This window comes from Neovison vison, chromosome 9 (genome assembly GCF_020171115.1).
Source record: "Neovison vison isolate M4711 chromosome 9, ASM_NN_V1, whole genome shotgun sequence".
Classification (NCBI taxonomy): Eukaryota; Metazoa; Chordata; class Mammalia; order Carnivora; family Mustelidae; genus Neogale; species Neogale vison.
In genome coordinates this window covers 11,092,584-11,108,280 of record NC_058099.1, presented here as the reverse complement: position 1 = coordinate 11,108,280, position 15,697 = coordinate 11,092,584, and the positions used below count along the sequence as shown (strand labels likewise).

Genomic DNA, 15,697 nt, shown 5'->3' with positions numbered 1-15,697 from the left:
AAAGGAAAAGCTCTCCTACCGAAACGGAGCCAGGGTGGAAATGACATATTCTTTAGACCAAAAGAACTCAAACTATGGTCAGGAGGCCTGAAGATCCCAAGCCCATACTCTGTCCTGACATGAAAAGCAGACCTCACAGTGTCTGTTGCCTCCACTTCTCCTGCTATTGCCATCTCTCTGCTGCAGAAGGGAGCAGTGTACATGGAGGGGGCAGCGTGGGCTTTGGTGGTGTTGAATCCAGTTCTGGCCCAGCCAGCAGTGTGACCTGTGGCCAGGCATGTACTCTCTGGGGCTCTCTTCCCCTGTGAAAAGGACAGAGAACACCTCTTCCATTGGGCTCTGATGCTAACTGAATGTGATCCCTGGAGGCCGCAGGCCCTGGAGAGGCAGTGGGGGCCGGTGGCTCTCAGGAGAGGCGGGGTTGGGGTCGCCTCCTGGCTCCTCTTCTTTCTAGCTCTGTGAGTAAAGTGGGAATAAGGACCTTCCTCAGAGCAGTGGGAGGAGGGAATGAGAGGCCAACAATGAGCTCTCAGCACAGTGCTCAGCTCAGAGGAAGTCAGTTAATGGCAGCCACTGTTTAACTAGGCTGCAAATGGAAGAGTTTCCATAGCATAAATGACTTTCCCCAATCTTATACTGAGTTCAGAGTGGAGGAGTTTGAAACCATGTTGCAACCCACTCACCAACAAACAGCCCTCTCTTCCAGACAGCCACCCCCAAGTGCCATCAGCACTCCTGGCAGTAAAGGAGCTCCACCTGCCATGACACAAACCCAGCAACACAAACCCAAGTCCACGTCAGCACACACGGAACATCGACTCCTTCCAGTCTGGAAGCCAGAACAACTTTATAGATCTCCCAGCAGACAGAGCCGCAGAGGTCAAACAGAAACATCAAACCATATTTCCCAGGGTGTCCCAATCCGGACAAGGAGAGGACTGGGCTCCTTCAAACAGCTGCCCATGAGGCAGCCCAAGTAGCAGCGCCAAGACTGGCGTGTGGTCAGGTGTTAGCGCGGTACATGTGGCAGCCGGCTGCTTTTGCTAAACTGAGCTCACTGTCCGGCCAGACCAAAGGTAACAAAGGATTATGGGACGTGGAACCACATTCAGAGCACGGTCAGCAGATACCCTGCTACATGGGAAAACGCCTGCTTGATGGTGGTCCAGGAGAGAAATGCAGACTTGGAAGTGCCCCATATCGCTCACAAGGAAAGCCCTCCGCCCGCCCCCCCCTTCACAGTCGGGGTACCCAAGGGACATGGCAATGTGCTAGAGAGGGACAGCAAGACCCCCAGACCCCCACAGAAAGAAAAACTGACTAGACCCGGGGATCAGCCCTCAAGATGCAAGTTATGACAGCAAAGCAAGACGAACAAAATGAACTGCCCTCCAGCTTTCTCCACTGAGACAAAGGTGGCAGAGACAGCAGAGACAGAAACAACCACAGCGGTCTCCCCTCCTTCCACTTCTCTAAAGTCACATCCACATCCCCCCTTCCCCCCCAACTCACAGGAGTGAGACCTCAAGAGTTCATTACCCACCACATCATTTGGGAGGCTCTGAAGGTCATCAAAGGGAGTTTCCAGGGTGTTGGTGTCCACGTTGAGGATCACGACATCATCTAGGGCCATGTTTCTGACTTTCTGCAAATAAAAAAAAAATCCAAGAGAAAAAAAATCATTGAAGCACCATGAGGACACAGATACTTCCACTGGCCCTCTCTGGGGAAAGGGCATAAGGAAGAACAGTGACAAAGGCTTTGACAAAGGCTCATTTTGTGGCAGGCCCAATGCTAGGTGGTTCACATTTTCTGAGGCCTTTTAACTGTCACAAAAACTCTGTAAGCTTTACAGTCATCCCCAAGTCCCAGGAGTGGAAAGGGTTTCACAGAGATGAAGCTGACTAAGTTAACATGCTCAGGTCACACAGCTAGGAAGAGAGATCTTTACTCTCCAACATTATTTTTTTTTCTTGTATTTTCTTTTCTTTTCTTTGTTTAAGCAGTAGAAGCTGTGGTCTAAAGCTCTGGGCCCCAGGAACTCTGATGTACAGCTCGGCCCTTACGACACCCACATTCAACCCATCCCCTTTCATTTACCAAAAGCTACCTGCCCATCTCTCTTTTGGACCTTGCCATTCTTGGGTATGGAATACAGTGTATGGCCTGGTGTTAACATGTTAACATTTCCCTTAGCCACTAAGTAGGAAGGTCACACTTTTAGTTGGATCCCATTTTCCATAGAAACCCAGTTAGTGAGTCAAGGCTCAGAGGCTCTGGCCACAAGTCCTAATTCCATGGGCACAGGAACAGAGAGGGTAAGGGAGACATGCTTACTGGGTGTGCACATTGGTATGGGGAGGAAGGGATAGGTAAAGATAGAGAAAGGAAAAGTCCACCATCTGGGAGCACCTCTCCACAGACTATATAAGTATGAGATGACCTTTCTTTCTTTCTTTTAAGATTTTATTTATTTATTTGACAGAGAGAGAGATCACAAATAGGCAGAGAGGCAGGCAGAGAGTGTGGGGGAAGCAGGCTCCCTGCTGAGCAGAGAGCCTGATGTGGGGTTCGATCCCAGGACCCTGAGACCATGACCTGAGCAGAAGGCAAAGGCTTAACCCACTGAGCCACGCAGGCGCCCCTGAGATGATGTTTCTAATCACGATATTCACCGGCTGCTGGAATCCACCTCCACTTTTCTCCTGTTCACCCACCACTCCCAATCTCATTTAACCCCCTTCCCCTCTCAAATATCAAAGCTCATTCCCTTAGAGTCTAGAACTTCAGAACTGTTGTCTTGATCCCAGTTGGCCTCAGTTAATTAGAAAGACCCTACAATTCCAAAACTGGAATGCTTGTGGGTTTGAAAGACAACATATCATGCCCGGGCAAAAGACATACAGTAGGACATATGGTCACCTTACCTATATAAGGGACCAATGTATTAGCTGCCCTCTGAGGCACTGCCGATGACTGTGCAGATGTGCGCTGCCCGAGGACGCCCAGCCAGCCAGCGGGGGCTGAAATCTGCTAAGCCGCACACCTGGGTCAGGGGTGGCGGCAGTGGGAGGAGGGAGATGCCTTTTCCTAATTCATCCCAGAGCACTGCATTGCCTAGTGTTGGGGCTGGACCATCCCAATGGCTGCTAAGCCAGAGTCTGCTACCGCCCTAGAAATGGACAATTACAATATAGAATATATAATAATATAAATATAATATTTATATTTATATATAAATATATATATATAATAGTTTATAATATAATATAAACTAGAAGCCCACTGGTATTTTATACTTTATCTCATTTAACTCATACCGAACTCTGCAAAGTGTATGTTATTGCTTTCACCTTATGTCCCTGGAGAAAAAGCAGGTTTAGAGAGGTGAGGTAAGGGGCCGAGGTGACAGAGAGGGCCGCCTCCCCAGCCATGCTCCTGTGGCACCACACTGTCGCTCCTTGTCATTAGACACCCTCGGTGAGACCTCTGCAGAGCCCTTGTCATGCGCCCAGAACCCCTTTGCCTGCCTGCCTTCCTCTACTGGGGTGCGGGCTCCTTCAGGGGCTCATCTGTTCGGCTCACCGCTTCCTGACGACCAGAACCCGAGGAAATGGCACTCAGTCAGCGCTCAGTAATGCTGGTCAATGCTTGTTCTCTCCAACAGCAGAACTATAGTACCAGAACCTGGTACTTGAGTAAACCTTCTGACATTCCGCCAAGCAGACAGAAGCCTCCCACGGCTGAAAATGGTCTCAGGGGGTGGCATTCCGGGTCCCTCCCACTGAATACACCTAGAAGCCTCAAACTGCCTTTGCTACTGAGTTTTCCAAGCTACCAGGGGCTAGCCCACAAATCTCTCAATCCACACACCAGCACTTCCTGAGGGCTCACTCTGGGCTGAGAACTGCAGAAAAGGGTTAAGACTGCCTCCTTGCAAGTTTATTCTGTTCTCCAAACCCCGACACTTACATTAATCCACTGCTTTGTCCAGAGGGTAAAGAGCTATCAGCCAACAGCCTGGAGAATAACACAAGTCACTAGTGTTTCATGAAGCACAATCCCCACTTTTCAGATGAGAATATTAAGGCTCATGGCAAACGGTCCAGAGCTCCTTTGCTGTCTCATTTTTCAGTTCAGGAGGCTAAACACCTCACAATGTGCTGGTAGGAAGTCACACAAACAGCCTCTACAACTATCTTTTTCACTTTTTTCCCTTGGTGGAGCTCACACAGATTCTTTCGGATTCGCCAACCCAGCTCAAGATAAAGTCTCACCATTCCCATCATAAGAACTGGCTTGCCTCAGGTTATGCGGCTACTATTTGGCTACTTTTTGTCTATAAAACTGGTAAGACAACTGGAAAGAAAACCTGCCAGCCCCTTCTCAGTAGCTCATGGGCTGTCACTTCGAAAGCTGAGACACCAGAAACGGAACCAGAGAAGGGGGTACAAGGAACTCTGTGACTCAGCAGGGGACTCTAGGCCTGGATGGCCAGTGCACCCCAGAGTTGCCTCTTCTGCCTCATCTGACCCCCAAACAGAAGGGGGGCAGGGGGCTTGGCCACTGGAGAGAAGCCTCCGAGGCTGAAAGGCTCAGCCAGAGGGATGTTGATTCTGGACCAGAATCGGGCGTTGTTTCTGTGTTCCCAGCAAGGCCCCAGCAAGCACAGACCAGCCCTTGTGGGCTCTCCATGGCCTGGGCTGGAACAGGCTTTTGATTTCTTCCCACTCCTGGCTGGAGGGCTTGCCGGTTAAGCTGTGTGGAGTGTTTACTTTTTCAACAATGGCAGCAGGCTGAAGAAGAGGAAAAAACCTGGCCCTTTTCTCTGACTTAGCAGGCCAGGGTCCCCTTAGTAACCAAGATGCCCAAGCACCAGGCTCCAGGCAGGAGCTGGGTCGGCACAGTTTCCTCTTACAGGACAATGCCGCCCTCCTGGCAGCAAGGCCTCTTCCAAAGGGGTTGGCGTAAACTCAAGGGCCTTCCTGAAGCTCAGTGTTCCCAAGGAGGGAATCGGAGGCCAGCTTGGCCGGATGGTGCCTTATCCCTGAAAGGCTCAAGGAAACAGGAGCAATGAAGAAAGCCAACCGCCACTCCCCCTCCCCACTGCCCCCTGCCCCAACAAAAACCCAACCCCACAAAAACCTCCAAAACTACGGGGGTGGCGGTGGGAAGTGCTGTTGGAGGAGGAAGCTGGACCAGGACTGGGTGCCAGCTCATTTAATCCCAGCCACGCTAAGGGAGACAGGATCATCTCTGTGGTAGGGATGAGAAAATGAGGCTTGGAGACGTCAGAGAAACTGCCCCAGATCACACAGCTAGTGAGCGGCAGAGCTGACTTTTAGACCCACTCTTGACTCAAAGCCTAACTATTTCTGAAGACATCCCAAATCCAATTGCTCAGACCTCAGAACAAGTACCTGTGGGGTGTGAAGCTAGAGGAACACTCTCGGGGCCAGCTTTCTCAGACACAAAATAAGCACTTGCATTTGTATCATAAAAATCACATATGCCTGTTAAAAATAAAAGAAGGGATGGGGCACCTGGGTGGCTCAGTGGGTTAAGCCTCTGCCTTTGGCTCAGGTTGCGATCTCAGGGTCCTGGGATTGAGCCCCACATCGGGCTCTCTGCTCAGCAGGGAGCCTGCTTCCCCCCACCTCTCTCTGCCTGCCGCTCTGCCTACTTGTGATCTCTGTCGGCCAAATAAATAAATAAAATCTTAAAAATAAAAAAAGGGATGGACAAGAAAGTTCAAAGGAGGAAATCATACTCGCTTTCATCCTTCCATTTGTAGACAATGTTTTGATGTCTCCTTCTATAACCCTTCACCCCAATCCCTACTTTTAAAAATATAGTTAAAATAATTCTTGTTTCTTTCTGATTTTCTCATTTATTACAATACATGAATGCTCTATTTCATTAAAAACTTTGTGAAGACCATTACTAATTGCCACAAAATGTTCCATTTCATGGAAACAAAGTCAACCAAGCCCCTCCCGTTGGCTATTATTTCCAGTTTTTCAGCAATTTTTATATATAATATTATCACAAAATTTGTAGGCATAAAGCCTTGTGCTTTAGGATGGATTCCTAGAAGTGGAATTTACTTTCCACTTCTTAAAAAGTGTCCCTCTCAAATTCGACTTTGAGGGAGATATCTTTACTTCCAATTATTTTAAAGTCATTTTATCCACAGCTTGTGTTTCCTACTCTAAGTGAAGAAAAATCAGCAAAGACACGAGCAGATGTCAAAATAGTCCTCCAAAAACCCTACCCAATTAAAACACTTACTAGTACCGCAGCACACCGAGACAGCTCTCCGGTAGCTTGTCCCACCAACACATTCCCTCTCTTTTTAGTTACAACATATGCCAAAGCTCCTGCCAGCTGCAAACCCTCCCCCCACCAGACTCTATAGGCTTTTTCTCAGAATGAAAAAAAAAAAATTCTGACATGCACACCGACTTTCCAAATGGCATTTCTTGCACAGAGAAACACACAAAAATGGCATCTTCCCATAAATATTGTTAATCAAAAATGTCTTTCTCTTTATGCTTTGTCACAGACAGACGTAGCCTGACCCCAGCCTCTCAGGACAGGGAGGGAAACATCATCGTACAGGAGGTGGTCAGGGCAGCTGAGAGGTTTATAGACTCTAATACAGGCTTCACTAAAGGATCGCGCCTCTACCTTGAGGGCTACCTTAAGGCAATTCAGGTTTTCATCTATGAAATGGGGATCAAGACCGTTCCCCCTCACAGAGTTGCTGTGAGGGTTGGATAAGCAAGTGTATGTAAAGGAGTCAGCCTGATTCCCCGGACACCCAAACAGCCACTCAACAAACAGCGGCTCTCCTGTCCGTCAGTCTCCTTTCCTTCCATAGTTCCTGAGAGCTTGGTGGAGCCTGGCCAACCTCACTTCAGAGGGACTCAGTTAGCAGTAAGTTTGCCTTTCCCTGTGCTCCCCTGAGGTCAGTCCCACAACCAGAACAACATGCCAACGAGTGATTTACAGAGGTATTTGCTTCCTCCCCTAGTCTTCGGGCTTCTTGGAGGTAAAAAGACTTATCTCTGCACTGTCAGTTCCTACCCCAACACCTGGCTCATGGAAGGCAATTCCTGAATGAAATGAATGCATGAATGGGGGACAGCAGAGCAGAGCGGTGAAGGGCACAGGATCTGGAAGCCAGTCCGTGAGTTCTAACACTCACCAACTGTGCCAGCTCGGGCATTTCATTCCATCTCCCTGTGCCCCAGTTTTGTCCTCTGTACCCTGGGATGACAACTTTCAACTTGTGTCCCTCCTTCATAGGCTTGTGATGAGGACTAAATGGGTTAACGTTTTTAAAGTAGTGCAGGGTGCCTGGCACAGGAGAAGCTCAAGATAAGGGAATTTTATTTTGTTAAATTGAAAAGAACAATCCTTTGAGGGTGGTGGGAATATTCTATATATTGTGGTGGCAGTGGGTTCATGAATGTATGAAGCTATCACAATTCATTGAATTCTACGCTTCAAATGGATGGTTGTCCATAAATTGTATCCCAATGAAGTTGATAAACATATTAATACTATGTCCAGAACACGGAATAAAATCACAGTAGATGATAAAAAATTAACAACGCAAGAATGGTGAATGAATGTTACACGACAAGGTAATTAGTCCCTGGTACATTCAATTTGCAACTGAGTTTGGCTCCCTGCTTCTTTCCTTTCTTTGATCTAGCCCAGGATTTTTTTTTTAAACTTTGTTTTTCTTCTCATGCCTTCTTAAGATAAACATAAAAATCCAATGCCCCTAGAGACACTGATATAACTCCCTACACAAAAGTAGAGTCTGTTTGAGAATCACTCTACCTTTGGTGATTCCCCTGTAAACCAAGACTTTATTGAGCCTTACTTTCTAAAACTGGTCATATGAAAACAATGGCTTTCTTCCCCTAATACATAAAATAGGGACACTAGTTCAAACCACACCAATACCCCTCCTCCCCCACAGAAGGGAGTGATCCCGCCTGTCCAGGGAGGGGACTGGGCAGCTAGTGACAAAATGTAGGACTCAGAACCAGTCCATAAGATGAAGTGGAAGGGTCTGTACTGGCAGTGTGATCTCGGGAATTCAAGAAGCAGTCAGAAGCATGTAATGCTCCCCTGGTTTAGGAAGCTAGGAGCTAGATGTGGAGGAAAGCTGGTCCTAGACCTTGAGGAATAGATCAGCTTCCTCAGCTGAGCGCTGGGCTCCTATCTAGGATGGCAGTCAGTGAGGCAGCATGCACAGAGTCAATGAGCCAGCAGGCTGTACATCTTTTCTCTTGTCCTTCCAGAAGGACTGTCATCAGGGCAGAGCTGGGGCATGTTTGTCTCTCCTCTTCCAGTGCCCAGCGCGGTGCCTGACATAGGGCAGATGCTTATTAACTAGAGAATGAATGGGATATTGTGGCTGGATCCACTCTGCTGGGAGGCAGGCTTAGAAGCAGATGTCAACGTAAAGCCCAAATGGACCATGGAAGCCCAAAGTAAGCAAAATGGAGTCTGCTCAAGGAAGTGCAATGGGAATAAGAATGATGATGGCAGTGATAATAATCATGTGAAATTATCATGATTAATTAGTACAGAATTCACGGTTGACATAGAAAGTAAGATAGGAGTTAACATGGGAGTTAAAACTGTGAGCTCTGGAATGAGACAGCCAGATTCAAGCCTTGCCTCTGTGACTGTGTAACCTCTAGCAATCTCTTTACTTCTGAGCCTCAGTTTTCTTATCTATAAAATGGGGATATTGGGGCACCTGGGTGGCTCAGTCCTTAAGTGGCTGCCAGTATCCTGGGATCAAGCCCTGCATAGGGCTCCCTGCTTTGCAGGAAGCCTGCCTCTCCCTCTCCCACTGCCTGTGTTCCCTCTCTCTCTGTGTCTCTCTCTGTCAAATAAATAAATAAATACAATCTTTTAAAACAAAACAAAAAAAATAAATAAATTAAATTAAATGGGGATATTACTACTTAGTGCACAGCTGGGTTGTGAGGGTTAAGTGATAAAATGTGCAGAAAAAATTTAACACAGTACCCGATTGCAGTAAGTGAACAATAAACTGGGGGGGGGTGGCTATGGAAACTGAGTTTCTGTCCTTGCAATCTGAGTTAGGCCCACTAACATGGATTACAGTTCCAAGACTGTAAGAATTTAAACTGGTTTTCAGACCAAAGGCAGAAGCTGCTAAGATTCCACTATGATGATTTTGTGCTATTAAAACCGAAACCAGCACCAATCTAGTGTTCTTTTCCTACCTATGTCCCAGGGATAGGAGCGCATTCTCTGGAGCCAAACTGCCCAAGTCTGAATTCCCAACTGGGCCAGTTATGCATATGCTGTCTTGTGCAGCAGTTTCCTCATCTGTTCGATGAAATTAAAATAGTACTGATCCCTGGGGATAATAATGGTTATCCTTAGGTAAGAGGGTAAATGACTACAAGAGGACACCAGAGGGACTTCTGGGGGACAGTTAGTATTTTGTTTCTCACTCTGGGGGTGGTCACATGGCTGACTGACCTTGTTGTGTGCACAGGATGAGTGTGCTTTGCCCTAGAAATCTTACACTTCAATAGTAGTATTGTAAACAAACAGTAAATGGCACGGACGTCACTGGATCGTCATGGTCATTGCATGAGTTAAAATATGTAGAAGAACTTAGGACAGTGTTTGCTACACAATAAGCACTGAGTATTGATTATTCTGAAAAACTTCATAAGGGTAATTATTTTGACAAAAAGGATTCACTCTAGAATGTATTGCATGGTTAGAAAATCTGTATGCAAAGATAGACAGCTCCAGGGCACATGGTATTTCTTCAGTCTGTCCCGCTGCCTCTCCAGTGAAGATCAAAACAGAAACATTACCTGGGCACCTTCTGAGAAACCCTTGTGATCCTGTGTCAGCTGGGTTTCAGGGAGCAGCAAGACAGAGCAGAAGGAGTGTGATTCAGATGGACCGGGCTTTGGGTTTTACCTTCTTTAATTCTTACTCATAGGACCCAGGGCAAGTTATTTAAATCTAGTTGAACCTGTTTCCTCATCTACATAATGGGGCCATCACTACATACTATATAGTATTGTGAGAAGGTTAAGTAATAGGAAAATAAAATAGAAATAGTTACTCAGCACCTATGTGGCCATGTTCCGTCCCATCTGCCCAGGGCACTGGCCTTGACCGCAGGCAGGCCTTCTCCCTGCTGGAGTGACCCCTTGAGGCCTGCAAGCCTGGTCTCCTCTCCTGTGGCTGAGGCAGCACCTCTGAGACCAGCAACGAGACCACCAGGGAAAGCAGTCAGGTCCAGACCGACTCTGGGCAAGGACACCCTGTTTCAAGAGAACGTAGCATGTTCCCAAGTCAGAGCGTTGTCACACGCACAACATGCTTTGCTGCCTCAAAGAAAATCCAGTCTCTGTCCCTCTGTGAGAGAGGCCAACTGATATGGCTCCCAACATTAGGTCTCCCTGCACTCTGACTTCTCAGCAGCTGTTTTAATTTTGAAAGATGGAGAACATGGCTCTTCCATCTTAATAATGTGTTAATCCAAATTTTATGCTGCATGCTACTGCTGGGTTCATGGAGTCCCCTCTGAGGCTAATTCTACTCCTGGTGGGCCAAGACACTGCAAGGCGGACTGGAACTGGGGTTTTACATGGGTACACCATCACCTTACGAACTCTTACAACAATAACATGATAGCCACTAGTCTGTGTGCTTCTCCCATACCCAACCCTTTATGAGTACCCTATCATATCATCCCCACCACACTCCTGTGGAGAGAAGGAGATTGAGGATCAGGGAGGTCAAATAGCTTGTCCAAAGTCCTCTGGCTTGGAAGCAGTGGAGCTGCACACTGAACCCAGGCGAACACCAACACCCCATGACCCAGTGCACCTTACGAACTGTCTGTGTGACACATTGTTTCAATCAACAAACATACTGAGCAACTGTAACTTAACAGATGTTTGTTCAACACATACCAAAACAATTAAGCCCTTCAGGAACTTGATGGTTGGCCCAGACCCCATGAAAATTCCCAGGGGAGAGGGTTTTCTCCAGAATAGCATACCCATTTGATAGATGAAGAAACTGAGGCTAAAGAGAGTAAGCAGTCTGCCCGTGCTCTTACAATCAGTGTTTGTCAGAGAAAAGGATTTGAATCTCGGTTCCACGTGCCAATGTTCTTTCCACTATACGGCACATAGAAAATGTGCCCAAATGCATGCGCATACATATAAGCACATAACAAAGAACAGCATGGGAGCTGGTGGCCTCCTAGGAAGAAAGGAAAGAGAAATAAGAGGGAAAGTGGAAAGGACAAGAAGAGGAAAGGCAAATCTTCAGGTTTTCTAAACTCTTTATTCCCTCCTGAAATCTTGGATCCACGCAGAGAGAACAGTGACATTTTCCTTCCCTTCCTCAGGCCCCAAAGGTCACTGAGCTGCCAAGCAGTTGATAAACGTAGCGGTTTTTCCTTTGGAGCCAGGAGTCACTGATTTGCTCCTTCCTGCTCCGCAAAATTAAAAATCTAAGCCCGACAGTTCAGAGGACCCCTGAAACCGCCGCTGGAATTTCCCAGTGTGCTTTAAACAGAAACAGAAGCTTGACAAGCGAGGGAAGTGGTACAAGCCCCTCCCAGGTCAGGCCAAATCCACTCCTTGCAAGGTAATAAGCACCGACTCTCAAGTCCAGGGATTTTCGACCCAGGTCGGCATGGAGCGGTTTCTCCAATGGGCGATTTTTCCTTTCCTGATTTTTCTCTACTGGACGTTCCTTCAGTCATTCACCCCTTCAGTCGGCCATGCGTCAGTCGGTCATTAAGGCCAACTTTATGCTAGCTTTTAAGGCCAGCCAGCCACGTAATGAAACGTGATCCCTCGCTCGGCCTCCTGACGGGGAGGGCATGGACAGGGAGCGGTGGGGTAAGCTCTACCCAACTGGGCCTAAGAAAAGGCACAGGAACGTACGGTAGAAGAGAACATCTCCCTTCGCACGGAACTTGCTCGATTCCCTCCACTGGATGATCCAGGGTCCAAGGTCAGAAAATCCCAAGGCTGGAGTCCCGGCTCTTTCACTCACTAGCCAGGTAGCTTTAGGCAAGGCACTTTACCTTCTCGGGCATTCGCTTCTCTGTGAGATGGGAGTTCCCGTCCTTACCTTTAGGACTTTGGAGAAGATGAAAGCTTAAGTAGGGCCTGTGTTTCCTAGAGGGCCTGCTACACGGTCAACTACATGGCCTCCCTGAGAGCCAGGTTCTTCCCTCCCCAAGCCTGCCCTTGTGGTGGTGGTGTTCTGCCTCAGACTGAAGCGGGTTCCCCAGGCTGGAGACTCAGCTTCCTCATGTGTCACAAACAAAAAGATGAAGAAGGTCTGCGGTAAGGCACAAAGGAAGGATGAAGAGGTAGAGCACTTGATGAGATGTGAAGATGGCCCAGCCTAGGTCACCATGGTCCCCTCCGTCCCACAAGACCATGCTCTTCTATAAAACCTTCCTGATTACTCCTGCCCCACGGCGAGTTGCTTTCTGGAAGTCCTAAGCGCCACGCGCAGTGGATCATATATGACCGGGCCCATAAAAACCAAAACCAAAAACAAACAAAAGACTTGTTTAGTGATGTTTCCAACTATTTCATGTATCTCTGTCACGTTTCCTTGAACCATTCTAACCTTCCTATCTTCACAGAAACTGCAATAACACTATGGGCGTCTATAAAGTACCACAGGGTTATTAAATACTATCATTTTAAAATGCATTTTTTCATCTGATCCTCAAAGCAACCTCACAGAACAGGCATTATTAATCCCATTTCACAGACAAGAAGACTGAAGCATTCGCACCAGGTCCCTGTGTAGTAACAGGGCTAGGACAAGAGCTCAGGACTGCCCCAGCCCAAAGCCTGGTGGTCTCCCTCTCCTATCTGTGTAGCCCCTGTACTTTCCCAGCTGAGTGAGTATCAAGGACAGTGACTAGGTGACAGATTTATTTTGTAACCTCTGGATAGACTTAGCAGTGGCTAGTTGCAGAACAGCAAACAGACCCTAAACCTGGACCAGTATCATATTTTTCTTTTGTATATACAACACTTCACACAATGAAACAACTTGGTTTGAATTCTGGTTCTGTAATTATAAGCTATGTGGCTTTGGACAAGTTACTTAACCTCCCTGTGCCCAACTTTCATCATGTGTAAAACCGGGCCTCCACCACCGGAGCACAGGCTTGCTGTGAAAATTCAGTCATGTGTGTACTGTGGCTGGCAGGATTTCAGAAACAGTATCCATCCAATTTGAAACGGTGAAACTTGAATTTAAGGGTTTCACTGGGGGTAGAAGGGGATGTCGATTCCCTAGTCCCAAAATGGTTTGGGGTCACCCTCCATAAAATAGGGCCTCATTCCTCCCACACAACTGCCAACTTGCCATCATCCATTCATCACTAGGCACAGAGAACCCGGACTCCCATCTCCACCTGCCTTTTATTTGAAATGTCAATTTTTAAAGAGTGGAGAGGTTGGAAACCCAATTTAACAAGCACGCTGAAACATTGTTTATTGCCCCCATAAACATGGCTTAGTGAGAATTACGGACTTAATCAGAGTGAACTTATCTCACGGTGAAAAGGAACACTTTAAATTTCAGAAATGGCACCTTCACTGTGAAAATCTCTTAACTTTTCAAACAAACTACAGGGGGTCTTAAACATATGGGCAGTAAAGGGGCAGCCATTACTGTGATTTGTCTTGCCCAAGAGCCAAGGAACCCTAAAGGTCCATAACAACTTTAAGATCTAGGAAAAGTGTTTGGAAAATCATATTCAGGAGACACGTCTCTAAAAACACCCAAAAGGTCTGCCGAGTAAGAAATAATTTCTGTACAGCGGCTGGGGGGCGCCCCAAGATGATGGGCCTGGTGTCATCAGACGGACTACTTAACGAAGCAGCCGCACTGAGAAAGCACCCCATGCCTCCTCTGTGTAAGAGTAAGCATTTAGCAAGATGTAATATTTGGGTGACCTGCTTTTCAGAAACGAGGTGTTACATAAATCACGAAGGTGGCTCAATGGTTTGTGTGTATGTGTGTGTGTGTGTGTTTTAAGCTATTCCAGAGGATGAGGTGCTGTGAACCCCAACTTCCCAACCTGAAGCTTCATTAGGGCTGCTCTGATCCTTCCAGGAAAGGTTTTCATAAAGACGCCCCATTTTGCTGAGAATCTATCAGCCTGGCTGCCAGAGGCAGGAAAGGCAACAGATATAAAATTTTATTATTTCAATGCTCCAGTAGCAGCCAGGAGGACTTAATGAAATCGCCAAGATTTACAATCTGAAATAGCTATTGCACAGACAGATATGGTTAAGGGAGCTGCGCCCTCTGACCTTTCAACCCTTTGATCCTCACACAGCAGGTGGCCTGGAGCCCCCTCCTGGGCATCTTCCCTCTCTTCCGACACTGCCGAACCTTGATGTGCAATAAGCCTGACCCTACACAGGTGACTCTCGTGGTGCTTATCACTGGCAGCTGCTGCTAATGGAATGGCCCAAATCACTTGGCCTCGAGATTCTAACTCCGAGATGGGGGAAGAGGAGTCTGCCGCGAGGTATCCAAGTGGTGCCGAAACGATGCTCAATAATTCAGCCCCAAGTCCAGTTGTTCGGCAATGCTTAACAATGTCATTACAAAAAAGCTGTCCTAGAAATGGAACTATGTCTCCTCCGATTTATACTTTGAGTTGGGGAAAAAAAAAAAATCACCTTTTAAAAATAAATCACAAATCTCAGAAAAAAAAAAAAAAAAATCAACCCCGAAGTCCCAAATGCATCTCTCAGAACTTCCCTAAAACCATGTGCAGCAAATTTATACCAATGAAAATCAAAACAATTTTTGGAAACCTAAAATTGACTGTTTTCAGTTCCATGAAATTTCATTTAAAAAGCCCCATATGCCAAAATGTCCAAATTCTCTTATTTTTAAAAATTGGGATGACTTCCAAACTCATAGCTATCTTTTTCTTCCTTTTTTTTTCTTTTAAAGCTAGGGATGGGTAATGTGCATATGTACTTATCAAGCTTCATAATTTAACTCATTCGGTCAGTACAAAATATTTGCAATAAAATGCTGCAGAGGCAGGATATAAATTTATTACCAATAAATCATTCAAAAGCAATTGATGCCAAGATTTAACAGATATTACATTTGGTTAAAGACATGTCCAGAACCCTAGGCAGCCCCTGCCTGCAGCTCTTAGTTTTTGTCAGATATCTGGGTTTATGGAGGGAAGGATTTTAGGCAGGACACATAAACCACTCTGTGGGATACTGATAACTTCCAAACACAAAAGCAAACTTTAGTGCCACTGTTGATCAAACTCAGGGAAAGCCCTGAGCCAGTGCCTTTATTTTTAACAAACATGGTATGGTGGCCCCACTCTACCTGCAAAGGCCAGAGCTCAGCTCATTAATGTCTGAATCCAAAGGCAAAGAAAACACTCAGTCCTCTTGTAGCCTACATGGCATAGCTCTGAAGTACTCAACTTTAAATTCATTTTGAAATCAGCTGAGAATCAAACAATATGTAAAGAGAGGTTTACAGACTCCAATTTTAGTCACACTTTTCTCTATGGGTGTTTAAGTTTAGTACAGAAAGCAGTTTATGGAGAAATCAGTTTAGCAGGGGGAAA

General features: G+C 46.6%; 1 protein-coding gene across 11 annotated transcripts in view; it reads right to left on the bottom strand.

The window, feature by feature from the left end:
* Window positions 1–15,697, bottom strand: part of DENND1A (DENN domain containing 1A) — a 495,826-nt gene that overhangs the window by 175,892 nt on the left and 304,237 nt on the right. For all 11 annotated transcript variants that reach the window (XR_006386371.1, XM_044264938.1, XM_044264939.1 and 8 more), the window contains one exon: window positions 1,544–1,645. Coding sequence is in view for 10 of the 11 variants with exons in the window: in XM_044264938.1 (XP_044120873.1) it covers window positions 1,544–1,645 (102 nt within the window). In the remaining variant the exon portion in view is untranslated. The remainder of the gene's footprint in view (window positions 1–1,543; window positions 1,646–15,697) is intronic.